This window comes from Elgaria multicarinata, chromosome 3 (genome assembly GCF_023053635.1).
Source record: "Elgaria multicarinata webbii isolate HBS135686 ecotype San Diego chromosome 3, rElgMul1.1.pri, whole genome shotgun sequence".
Lineage (NCBI taxonomy): Eukaryota > Metazoa > Chordata > Lepidosauria > Squamata > Anguidae > Elgaria > Elgaria multicarinata.
In genome coordinates, this window is record NC_086173.1 from 160,386,028 (window position 1) to 160,398,142 (window position 12,115).

Here is a 12,115-nt window from a genome sequence, read left to right on the forward strand (position 1 = left end):
GGCCAGGATCTCTTCTCAATTCTCCCAGAGTGCAGGACACGGAATAACGGGCTCAAGTTAAAGGAAGCCAGATTCCAGCTGGACATCAGGAAAAACTTCCTGACTGTTAGAGCAGTATGACAATGGAATCAGTTACCTAGGGAGGTTGGCTCTCCCACACTAGAGGCCTTCAAGAGGCAGCTGGACAACCATCTGTCAGGGATGCTTTAGGGTGGATTCCTGCACTGAGCAGGGGGTTGGACTCGATGGCCTTGTAGGCCCCTTCCAACTCTGTGATTCTATGATTCTATGATACAGGAGCCCAGTCCTCCTTTCCATACGGTCACCCTATGCTCACCCAAGGGCCTTAAGATCGCTCTATGAAATGGGATGCTCTTCACTTTTCCTTCTATTCCTAAGTCAGGAAGTTGCAACCCAAAGAGGAAAAGACCACACCAGGAACAGAGTTTCAACCATCTTTACTGAATAAAGTGTTCAGAACATGTAACTATGGTGGTAAGGGGGAAAATATATATATTTAGATATATAAGTTGCCACTTAGGAAATACCATGCAACACATAATACTAAATGAACATTCCTTTTTTGGGATGCACAACAAATATAGCGAAGGAAGTTTAATATGAAACAATATTATTAAATTCCTGCCTTTCAAGCCTTCAACAGGCTTCCAAATAACTTAGCAAGTACTTCAAAAGGAAAACTACAGTATTTAAATAATTAAAAGAGCATTAGGCAGATATTATTCCTATATATAGCAAACCTTGTGCGATTCACTGTATTAAAGGCCCCAGAAAAATATAAATGAGATTGGGAGCGTGCTGTGTTATTCTCCAGGTTTAGAAAGATTAGCAGCAAAGGCTTAAGTCAGGGTGGGGAGTCACAGCCCACCCGATGGTGCTCGACTACAACACCCATCAGCCCCGGCTAATGCCAGGGGTGATGGGAGTTGTAGTCAACTACCACAGGGTGCGGTGGCACAGTTTTCCCACCCTTATCTAAGCAACGACCGGAGCTCTGCCATGAAGGTACAGAAACAAGCAGACCTAGACAGGAACATGATGTCATTTTAAGCGCCTTAAACAAAAATGTGAAAAGGAAAAAAAAAAAAAAAGAAGAAGAAGAGAGAGAGAAAGAAAGATTTGTGTAATTAAAAAATCAAAGAAGAATTAGGTTTATATTTCAAATCATGCAAGGATCAGAAACTCCTGATCTATTAAGCACACAATAGTTTGTTTCTAAAGCAACAAAAAAAGAGAAAACGTTTGTTTTAGCCGGTTCGGTGTGGCCCCCAAAGCCCCAGGTTTCTAGCCAAAGGAGGCCCTAAAACATTGGACACCCAGAATCCGGAAGTGATTGATTGGGGGAAGGGGTACCCAAACCCCCAAGGTCGCAAAGGAAGAGTAAAACACCACAAAGCAAAGTGTCAAAAGTGGAGGGACCGGCAGACTAATTCATTTGCGTGCGTTATTACATTCTTAAGAGTTTACAGGCGTCTCTCTTCCCTCGCTACTCGTTTCCAACTTGCTGTTTGTTTTCTCTTGTGCAGGAACGTCTGGATCAGCGCCGGCCAAACTCTTCTGGCTTTTCTCCCCCACGTGGACTGTGTAATGCCTGTGAAGCTCTGATTTCGACCTGAAGTTTTTCCCACAGTCAGCGCACAGGAACGGCTTGGCTCCCGTGTGGGTTCTCTGGTGTGAAATGAGGTTTGAGTTCCGGTTGAAGCTTTTCCCACAGTCCATACAGACGTACGGCTTCTCTCCCGTGTGGATCTTCTGGTGCCTGGTAAGGCTGGTGCTGTCGCAGAAGCTTTTCCCGCAGTCGGAGCAAATGTACGGGGTCCCCCCAGTGTGGACGCGCTGGTGTCTAACAAGGCTCATGTTGGAATAGTAGCTCTTCCCGCACTCGGTGCACTCAAAAGGTTTCACCCCCGTGTGGGTTTTCTGATGCGTGATCAGGTTCGAGCTCCAACGGAAGCCTTTCCCGCACTCCAGGCACGTGTACGGCATCTCCCCCGTGTGGATTCTCTGATGGAGGGTCAGATCTGCTTTCCGGCAAAAGTTCTTCCCGCAGTCGGCGCAGTTATACGGCTTCTCTCCCGTGTGGATTCTCTGGTGGATCCTAAGCTCTGACCGTTCGCAGAAGCTGACGCCACACTCCGCGCATTTGTACGGCTTCTCCCCCTTGTGGATGATGGAGTGCCTGATTAAGTGCGACTTGACCCGGAAGCTTTTGCCGCAGTCCAGGCACTGGTAGGCTTTCTCCCCGGCATGGATTCTCTGATGAATAGTGAGACCCGAGCTTTGGCAGAAACATTTCCCGCAGTCCAAACACTGGTACGGTTTCTCTCCTGTGTGGATTCTCTGGTGTCTGACAAGGCTGGTGCTGTAATTGAAGCTCTTCCCACAGTCCAAGCATTTGTACGGCATGTCACCCGTGTGGGTCACCTGAAACTCAATGATTTCCGAGTTGTCAGGAAAGCCGCCGTCGTTAACCGCACCAGCACCCTCGGTCTTCACCGTGCAGGTTCTCTGTTGGCCAGCCGTTTCACCGAAGGGCTTCTCACCTTCGCAAGGAATGGGTTTTCCTACTTTCTCTCCCGGGGAACTTCCTGGACGCTCCTCAGGTTCTGGCCAAGTTCTGGAAGCTTCTGCAGGCTCATCGTGCTGGGAAGTGTCCTCTTCCGGGCTGCCCATTGCGACCCCGTCTGCTTCCTCTTCAGGAGAGTCTTGCGGCTGATCTCTCTCCCCATTCGTACTCATGGGCTCAGCACCTGTGGCAGCGAGGAAAAAAGCAAGGGAAATCTCAAAACTCACAGAGGGTTTGAATGAATGAATACCTTTATTGAATAAGTCTTCTGACCATTTCAAAAAATCACATAATCTTTAAAAACAAACAGACATTACTTAAAATTTATGATTTAAGATTTTAAAACAATATACAGTTCATATATGATACATTATATATGACTGACAGTTAATAAGACCCCTCGTATATTACAACATTTGATAAAAACTTATTAATTAATCCATTTTTTCTAATTCTTTTTTCCTTATGCTGGCTGCTTTAAGAGCGAAGAGAGCAACCCTCTGGGTTACAAAATAGTTAGAACCACGTAAGAGAAAGGACAATTTATCCTTGGCTGTCCAGTCTCTCATGCGTATTAAAAACATAGATAGATAATGTTCTCTATATTTTGAATATAAACAACATTCAAGTAAATAGTGGGCTAAATCTTCTATTTCAGGGTTGCCACATATACATAGTCTAACTTTCGATGGAATACCTTGGAATCGACCCTGTAACATCATTGTGTCCATCAGGGTTTGAATTTCTGACCCATTCTTGCTACAGAATAATAGTAATAATAATAATAATAATAATAATAATAATAATAATAATAATAATAATAATTGTATTTATTTGTTACCCGCCTCTCCCTCTGGATCGAGGCGTGGTACAACACAAATACAAACACCATAATATATATATAATTGATTAAAACACATAAAACTAATACATTATTAAAAGCAGAACATTATTCAAAGGCATCTTAAAATTCAACTGGGTAGGCCTGCCGGAAGAGATCAGTCTTTATGGCTGTCTTAAATTCTCGAAGACTGTTAAGTTGACAAACGTAAAAAGGGTCCGTCTAGTCCAGCACTCTGTCCACACAGTGGCCAACCAGCTCTCGACCAGGGACCAACAAAGCAGGACATGGTGCAACAGCACCCTCCCACCCATGTTCCCCAGCAACTGGTGCACACAGGCTTACTGCCTCAAATACTGGAGATAGCACACAACCATCAGGGCTAGTAGCCATGGATACCTTCGCCTCCAGGAATTTATCCAACCCCCTTTTTAAAACCATCCAAATTGGTGGCCATCACTACATCTTGTGGTAGGGAGTTCCACAGTTTAACTCTGCGCTGTGTGAAGTCGTCCTTCCTTTGATCTGCCCTGAATCTCCTACCCATCAGCTTCATGGGATGTCCCCTCTGAGTTCTAGCATTGTGAGAGAGGGAGAAAAATGTCTCCCCATCCGCTTTCCCCACACCAGGCATAATTTGGCACACCTCCATCATAACCCCCTCACTCGCCTTTTTTCTAAGTTCAACATGTCCTATCACTTCTCCCTCTTCGTTGCTTTTGTTCCAAGCTCAAAAGTAGCAAAGATGCCTTTGAATAATGGGGCGCTTTTAATAATGTATTAGTTTAAAATGTTTTAATCAATTATATGTATTTTAGGGTGTTTGCATTTGTATTGTACCCTGCCTCGATCCAGAGGGAGAGGCGGGTAACAAATAAATAAATAAATTATTATTATTATTAGTAGTAGTAGTAGTAATCTTTCCTTAAGAGTATCAGAAGAGCCCTGCTGGATCAGACCAAGGGTCCATCTACTCCAGCGCTCTGTTCACACAGTGGCCAACCAGCTATTGGCCAGGGATGAACAAGCAGGACATGGTGCAACAGCACCCTCCCGCCCATGTTCCCCAGCAATTAGCGTATACAGGCTTCCTGCTTCTGATACTCAAAGTTGCACTTCACCATCATGAGGACTAATAGCCATTGACAGCCTTCTCCTCCGGGAATGTATCCAACCCCCTTTAAAGCCATCCAAAGTGGTGGCCATCACTACATCTTGTGGTAGTGAGTTCCATAGTTTTAACTCTGCGCTGCGTGAAGAAGTCCTTCCTTTGATCTGTCCGGAATCTTTCACCCATCAGCTTCATGGGATGACAATTAATTGGGTTCTAGTATTTTGAGAGAGGGAGAAAAATGTCTCCCTCTCCACATTTTCCACACCGGGCATAATTTTGTACACCTCACTCAGGTCTCCCATCAGCCTCCTTTTTAAAGAACATCAGAAGAGCCCTGCTGGATCAGACCAAGGGTCCATCTAGTCCAGCATCTGTTCACACAGTGACCGACCAGCCATCGGCCAGGGATGAACAAGTAGGACACGGTGCAACAGAACCCTCCTGCCCATGTTCCCCAGCAACTGGTGCACACAGGCTTATTGCCTCGAATACTGGAGATAGCACACAACCATCAGGGCTAGTAGCCATGGATCGCCTCCAGGAATTTATCCAACCCCCTTTCAAAGTTGGTGCCCATTATGATGCACATTCTAGGTTTTGGAGATGGACAAGACACCTAAGGCAGCTTCCTACCTGTCGCTACCTGGCATAGGTACGATACCTAGGTAAGATACACTGCCTGATCAGAAACCTCAGGTCCACCTGAATGCCACGTCCCACCTTAAAAGAAAAGAACACACACCCATACTGTTTTACTCTGTACAGCACCATGTACATTGATGGTGCTATATAAATAAATAAATAATAATAATAATAATAATAATAATAATAATGTATTTGAAACTCTAGGAATCCTTACCGAGAGAGCTGGAAATTCCAGCATCACCTTCCTGGAAATCCTGGTTCTGCTCGCGGTCCAAAGGAGCCCGTTCAGCCACAGAGAAATCCGGGCCTCCCTCTTCAACCGGCACCTGAAACAGAAATGAAGGATTCCGGTCGGCAAAGAGGGACAGAGCAGGAAAGAGGGACGTTCCTGAAATCATAGAATCCTAGAGTTGGAAGGAACCCAAAAGGCCATCTAGTCCAGCCTCCCCTTGCCAATGCCGGAAATCCACCACTACAGCATCTCCGGTTTGTGGTTCTGGGCTCCACCCACCCCCAGCCGTAGATTGGAGTGGTGCTATCCAGGCCCAGCTCTACCCTATCATATTTGTGTGAACCAGGGCTGAGGTGAGGCCTGATCCATCGGGGCAGGTGGTAGAAGTGGGAATCTGGGCTGAAAGAACGGCCTGTGGAACACCAGGCAGGTTTTAAACTAAACCCAAGGAAGGGGACAGGCAGAGGAAAAGGAGACGGCTTGGGAGGCCTTCGTCAGACTCGCTCACTGGAGAAATTCAAGTGGATCCCACGGTTGTTTCACACACATAAAATCTCCTACTGATTCTGCCTTTTGGGTTTCAACAGCCGAATTTAGGAACTTCCAAAGAAGGCTTTTTGCTGTCGCTCTTGTTCAAACAATTGGGAGTCACTGCCAATCATCTAGAGGGTAAAATCCAATGCAAGTCCTACTTAGGTCTCCTCTAAGTAGGACTTACTCTGGCTACCCTGTCCCATTCCTTTCAATGGGTCTCCTCTAAGTAGGGCTTACACTGGCTACCCTGTCCCATTTCTTTCAATGGGTCTCCTCTAAGTAGGGCTTACACTGGCTACCCTGTCCCATTTCTTTCAATGGGTCTCCTCTAAGTAGGGCTTACATTGGCTACCCTAAGTCCCATTCCTTTCAATGGGTCTTCTCTAAGTAGGGCTTACACTGGCTACCCTGTCCCATTCCTTTCAATGGGTCTCCTCTAAGTAGGGCTTACACTGGCTACCCTGTCCCATTCCTTTCAATGGGTCTCCTCTAAGTAGGGCTTACACTGGCTACCCTAAGCCCCATTCCTTTCAATGGGTCTCCTCTAAGTAGAGCTTACACTGGCTACCCTGTCCCATTCCTTTCAATGGGTCTCCTCTAAGTAGAGCTTACACTGGCTACCCTGTCCCATTCCTTTCAATGGGTCTCCTCTAAGTAGGGCTTACATTGGCTACCCTAAGTCCCATTCCTTTCAATGGGACTCCTCTAAGTATACATTTTAGTGGCAACCCCAAGTCCTATTCACGTCAATGGCTCTACTCTAAGTATGACTCCTGCTTGCTTTTACCCAGAAACGTACCAGTAGTTTGCAACCTACCTCTGCTTTAAATGATGGCGAGCCTGAACCATGCAGAGCTGCTAGGAGCAACAAGCCAGAATTTTGTATTTTATTTTATTTTTTAAAAAAGTGGGACTGTAAGAGAGGCATCAGTTGTGGATTGGGCCCTGGAAAGATTCTGGGGCACTGTCAGCTGCTCATGGATGCCAGCTAGCGGCACCAACCCTGGCTCTGGGGTGGAGCGCCCCTTAATGAGGACTAGTACCTGAAGTTGAAACGCACTTAGCACCGCCGCTGAGCCAAACCTGCTGCTCACCTGCTCCTCTGGCCTCTCGGCCTTGCGCTTCTTCGGCCGGAAGCCCTCGGCCAGGGCCACCGCCTGGGCGCACGACTTCGGACATCCCTCCACCACCCAGCGCTCCATCTCCGAGGGCAGGATGGCCAGGAACTGCTCCAGGATCAGCAGCTCCAGGATCTGCTCCTTCGTGTGCCTCTCCGGCTTCAGCCACCGGCAGCAGAGGAACCAGAGGCGGCTGCAGGCCTCTTGGGGCCCCTCAGACTCCCGGTAACGGAACTGCCGGAACTGCTGGCGCCGGATCTCCAAGAGCACCGCGTCCTCGTCCGGGACCTCTTCCTTTGGCTGCCCGGAGGGATCCAGGTTTCCGTGGGCCTCTTCGGATCCTCCGCCGAAGGCCAGCTGGGTTTGGGTCTCCCGCTCTTCCGTGGGGCACCGCCTGACTTCTGCTTCTGCCTTGAAAGAGGCTGGAGATGTCTGGGGCCCCATCTGGTGAGAGGGCCCCAGGCCCTGCGGGCTTGAGACGCCCGAGCTAGGAGACTCCACTGTCCTTGGGAACGCCTGCCAATGGGCCTCTCCATACAGAAGGGTCCCCTCACTGGGCTCAGGTTTCATTTGTTTACTTGGCAACCTCGGCAGAAAAGCCCTGTTAACCCCGGCCTGGGTGACACTAAAGCCATTCCCCCCTTCTTCCTCCGCCGTGGGGCGAGCCGCCTCCTGCTCCTCCATTTCCATCTCTGCTGTAGGGCCTGCCGCCGCCGCCTCCTCCTCCTCCCTCTCCTCCAACAGCGCCACCTGCTCTAGCTTGACCTGGAGCTCGGCTCCCTGCTCGGCGGCCATTTTGAGCGAGCAAATTCACGACAGCGGCCTATCCTCCCAGGGCGTCTCCGCGTCTCTCTCGGGATTATTGGGAATCCGGGGCCAACGCGCGGCTAAGAACAGGAGCCGAGAACATTCCGGAAGGGCTTCTCCCTGAAGGAAAGACACGTGAATCAGAATGAGAGGGAGGAGACACATGGATACGAATTCCTGCCCTCTTTCAAGCCCACACAGAGGCCCCGTTCAGACCACACGCTAAACCCGTTAACCGTTTTGTGGTTAAGCAGCATGGCTTAGCGTGTGGTCAGCATGCCTGTCCCTTGTGAATGCCATTGCTTTCCTGGCTTCTCATCCTCCATTTTGAAGAAGAGTTTAATTGATTTATTGCATTTCTATAGCCCTCTGGGCGGTTCACAAAAATTAAGACCATTCAAAGTATAAAACAACAGCATAAAACCATAATATAAAAATACAATATAAAAGCACAACCAAGATAAAATCAGCAGCAATGCAGAAATACAAAATTTAAAATACAAATTTAAACCACCAGAGTTAGAATTAAGAGCCTCGTGTGGCGCAGAGCGGTAAAGCAGCAGTTTCTGCAGCTGAAACTATCCCCACGGCCTGAGTTCGATCCCAGCGGAAGCTGGTTTCAGGCAGCCGGCTCGGGTCGACTCAGCCTTCCATCCTCCCGAGGTCGGTAAAATGAGTCCCCAGTTAGCTGGGGGAAAGGTAATAACGGCCGGGGAAGGCAACAGCAAACCACCCCGCTATAAGGCCTGCCAAGAAAACATCAGCAAAAGCTGGCGTCCCTCCAAGAGTCAGTAATGACTCAGTGCTTGCATGAGAGGTTCCTTTCCTTTCCTAAAGTTAGAATTAATTTATAGACTGTTAAAATACTGGGAGAATAAAAAGGTCTTCACCTGGCGTCTAAAAGAATATAGTGTAGGTGCCAGGCGAACCTCCTTAGGGAGCTCATTCCAAAGCTGGGGTGCCACAGCAGAGAAGGCTCTGCTCCTGGTGTATTTGATACACCTCGCTACGGGGAGATGTGGGTAGAATTATAACAGACCCTCGTGATACAGGTTCTGTTACTGCAAGTCCTCATTCACACATGCATACAAGCTCACATGTGTCATGTTGAATTCAGGATTAGGAAGCTGCCTTATACAGCGTCAGACCCTGGGCCCATCTAGGCCAGTACTGACAACACTGACTCGCAGTGGCTCTCCAGCATCTAAGGCGGGATTCTTTCCTAGCCTGACCTGGAAAACCCACTTTTTCAAACGCCGCTAAGAGTTATGCATAGTTTTAACACTGTTTTGCGTCTTAATTATTGCTAATTTTACTGTATTGTTGTTTGTAATTTCCTAGTTATAAGCCCCCTTGAGAGAACCTTTTGGTTTAGAAAAGTGACATTAAAACATCTCTGAAATAAACGCTTCCATGAACCGGAATCCGCTTCATCAGATAAATGAATCCTCAGTTGTGTATGAATATGTGGCATTCCTTTTGGGCTCCTAGGGGGAGGTTTTGTGTATGATGAACACTTCTTGTGTTCTATTTTTTGTTTGTTTGCTTATGGTGTTTATTTATTGCCATATGAAAAAGAGGGCAGGGCTCCTGCACCTTTAACAGTTGTACAGAAAAGGGAATTTCAGAAGGTGTCATTTCTATGCATGCAGCACCTGGTGAAATTCCCTCTTCATCACCACAGTTAAAGTCGAGATATAAATGCAGTACTACTGCTGCTAATAATGATAATAATAGCCTAGCAGTGAAAACTTCCTCCAGCATGGATACCTCCACACACAGGGCTCAAACTCTCCTTCCTTCATCCAGCGTCTGGTCGACCTCAACTCAGGCTTGGCTGGGGTTGATGGGAGTTGTGGTCCAACACACAGAGGGCGTCCAGTCGGGGAGGCAGGCAGCTTTAGACTTAGCAGAGAACTCTTCTTCAGACTTCCCCTGGCAGAGATCACCAACAGCGAAACAACTTTTCGAAGTTGGATGGTCCAAATCGGTATTTTTGAATGATGAAAATTGCCCCCTAAGCAAACAAACCGGATCCCAACAGCAATCCCATCTCTGTTCCACAGACCAAAGTTGATTTCTGAGGGTTGTGGTTTCCCCCACTACTCCAACACTGCAGTTGTTTTTCCTCTATAAACCTAGGATGACCACATAAACATTATTTATTTATTTATTTATTTATTTGTTACATTTTTATACCGCCCAATAGCTGAAGCTCTCTGGGCGGTTCACAGAAATTAAATCCATGAAGAGCATCTGGTACCTCTGGGCAGAGCTCCTGCAGCATTTTCACATTTAAAAAATAACTCCTAGGATGACCATATGAAAAGGGAGACAGGGCTCCTGTATCTTTAACAGTTGTATTGAAAACGGAATTTCAGCAGGTGTCATTTCTATGCATGCAGCACCTGGTGAAATTCCCTCTTCATCACCACAGTTAAAGCTGCAGGAGCCCTGCCTAGCGTGACCAGATACAAAAGAGGGTAGGGCTCCTGCAGCTTTAACTGTTGCGATGAAGAGGGAATTTCACCAGGTGCTGCATGCATAGAAATGACACCTGCTGAAATTCCGTTTTCAATACAACTGTTAAAGATACAGGAGCCCTGTCTCCCTTTTCATATGGTCATCCTAGGAGTTATTTTTTAAATGTGAAAATGCTGCAGGAGCTCTGCCCAGAGGTACCAGATGCTCTTCATGGATTTAATTTCTGTGAACCGCCCAGAGAGCTTCAGCTATTGGGCGGTATAAAAATGTAACAAATAAATAAATAAATAAATAAATAATGTTTATGTGGTCATCCTAGGTTTATAGAGGAAAAACAACTGCAGTGTTGGAGTAGTGGGGGAAACCACAACCCTCAGAAATCAACTTTGGTCTGTGAAACAGAGACGGGATTGCTGTTTGGATCTGGTTTGTTTGCTTAAGGGGCAATTTTCATCATTCAAAAATACCGATTTGGACCATCCAACTTTGAAAAGTTGTTTCGCTGTTGGTGATCTCTGCCAGGGGAAGTCTGAAGAAGAGTTCTCTGCTAACTCTAAAGCTGCCTGCCTCCCTGACTGGACGCCCTCTGTATGTGTGTTGGACCACAACTCCCATCAACCCCAGCCAGGCCTGAGTTGAGGTCGACCAGACGCTGGATGAAGGAAGGAGAGTGTGGAGGTATCCATGCTGGAGGAAGTTTTCACTGCTAGGCTATTATTATCATTATTAGCAGCAGTAGTACTGCATTTATATCTCAACTTTTTTCCTCCAAGGAATCCAAGGCAGCGTACATAACCCTCCTCCTCTCCACTTTATCCACACAACAACAACCCTGTGAGGCGGGTCGGGCTGAGAGTCTGCGACTGGCCCAAAGTCACCCAGTGGGTTTCCATATGGCCGAGTGGGGACTAGAACCCGGATCTCCGAACTCCCAGTCCAACACTGTAACCACTACACCACACTAGGCTATGTTTGCGGGGTGTTTTCTTCTTTAATTATTTGCTGCGAGGGGAGAGGAGCCCTAGACAGAGGTGGCGCACTTGGCTTGCGTTGCAGACTGTCCCACTGGCTAGGCTGACTGGGGATGATAGGAGTTGTAGTCCAACACATACGAATGGCGCTAGGTTGGAGGGGGGAGGTTTGCTTACTCTAAAACCTGCCCTTTTTTGGACATGGGTGTGAGCGTCTCTAAAGGCGATCCTCTCTCTTTATCCAAGTTTCTCCAAACTATTATTATTAATTTTGGGTCCGGATTTTATAGGGCGGGAAAAGGCGGAGGGGGTGGGGATCGGATCCTAGCAGTAGCAAGCAGCCCAGACGCCCCTACCCTGGGGAAAACGGGGCTGGCTTGGGGGTCGCCCTGGTTTCATCCCTGGCTCTAGCAAGAACCCCCTCGCCCGTGACTCTCCCCCCACTTTGCATTGCCTGCGACACCTCCCTCCCCGACGCGGCGCGTTCCCACGTTCAGCCTCCGTGTTCTTACCACGCGGCCGCCATTCATCTCCTGCTGTGCAGCTGCTGAACATTCCAACCGGAAGGAACTCTCAGTGTTGTTTTTTTTAGTATTATTATTTCCAGACCCTTTCAACCAGCCTTTGAAGTTTCTCGGCCCGTCTAGGAATCTCGTTCTAGTGATCTCTGTCATCTTAACCCTTCAACTAACCACATCCAGCTCCCCACCCACCACAGGTTCAAAGGAAAAGAATAGAAAAAGCAGTGTGGGGTTACATGGGAGGCTTTTTCAGGCTTGTAG

General features: G+C 47.6%; 1 protein-coding gene across 1 annotated transcript; it reads right to left on the minus strand.

The window, feature by feature from the left end:
- Positions 1 to 1,424: 1,424 nt before the first annotated feature.
- On the minus strand, positions 1,425 to 11,891 carry LOC134396149 (zinc finger protein 436-like). The gene is made up of 4 exons (XM_063122539.1): positions 11,846 to 11,891; positions 7,048 to 7,998; positions 5,402 to 5,513; positions 1,425 to 2,771 (listed from the first exon to the last, which is right to left on the minus strand). Exons 2-4 carry the CDS (start codon positions 7,864 to 7,866, stop codon positions 1,477 to 1,479), a joined length of 2,226 nt encoding a protein of 741 aa, XP_062978609.1. The 5' UTR covers positions 7,867 to 7,998; positions 11,846 to 11,891; the 3' UTR covers positions 1,425 to 1,476.
- Positions 11,892 to 12,115: the final 224 nt, after the last annotated feature.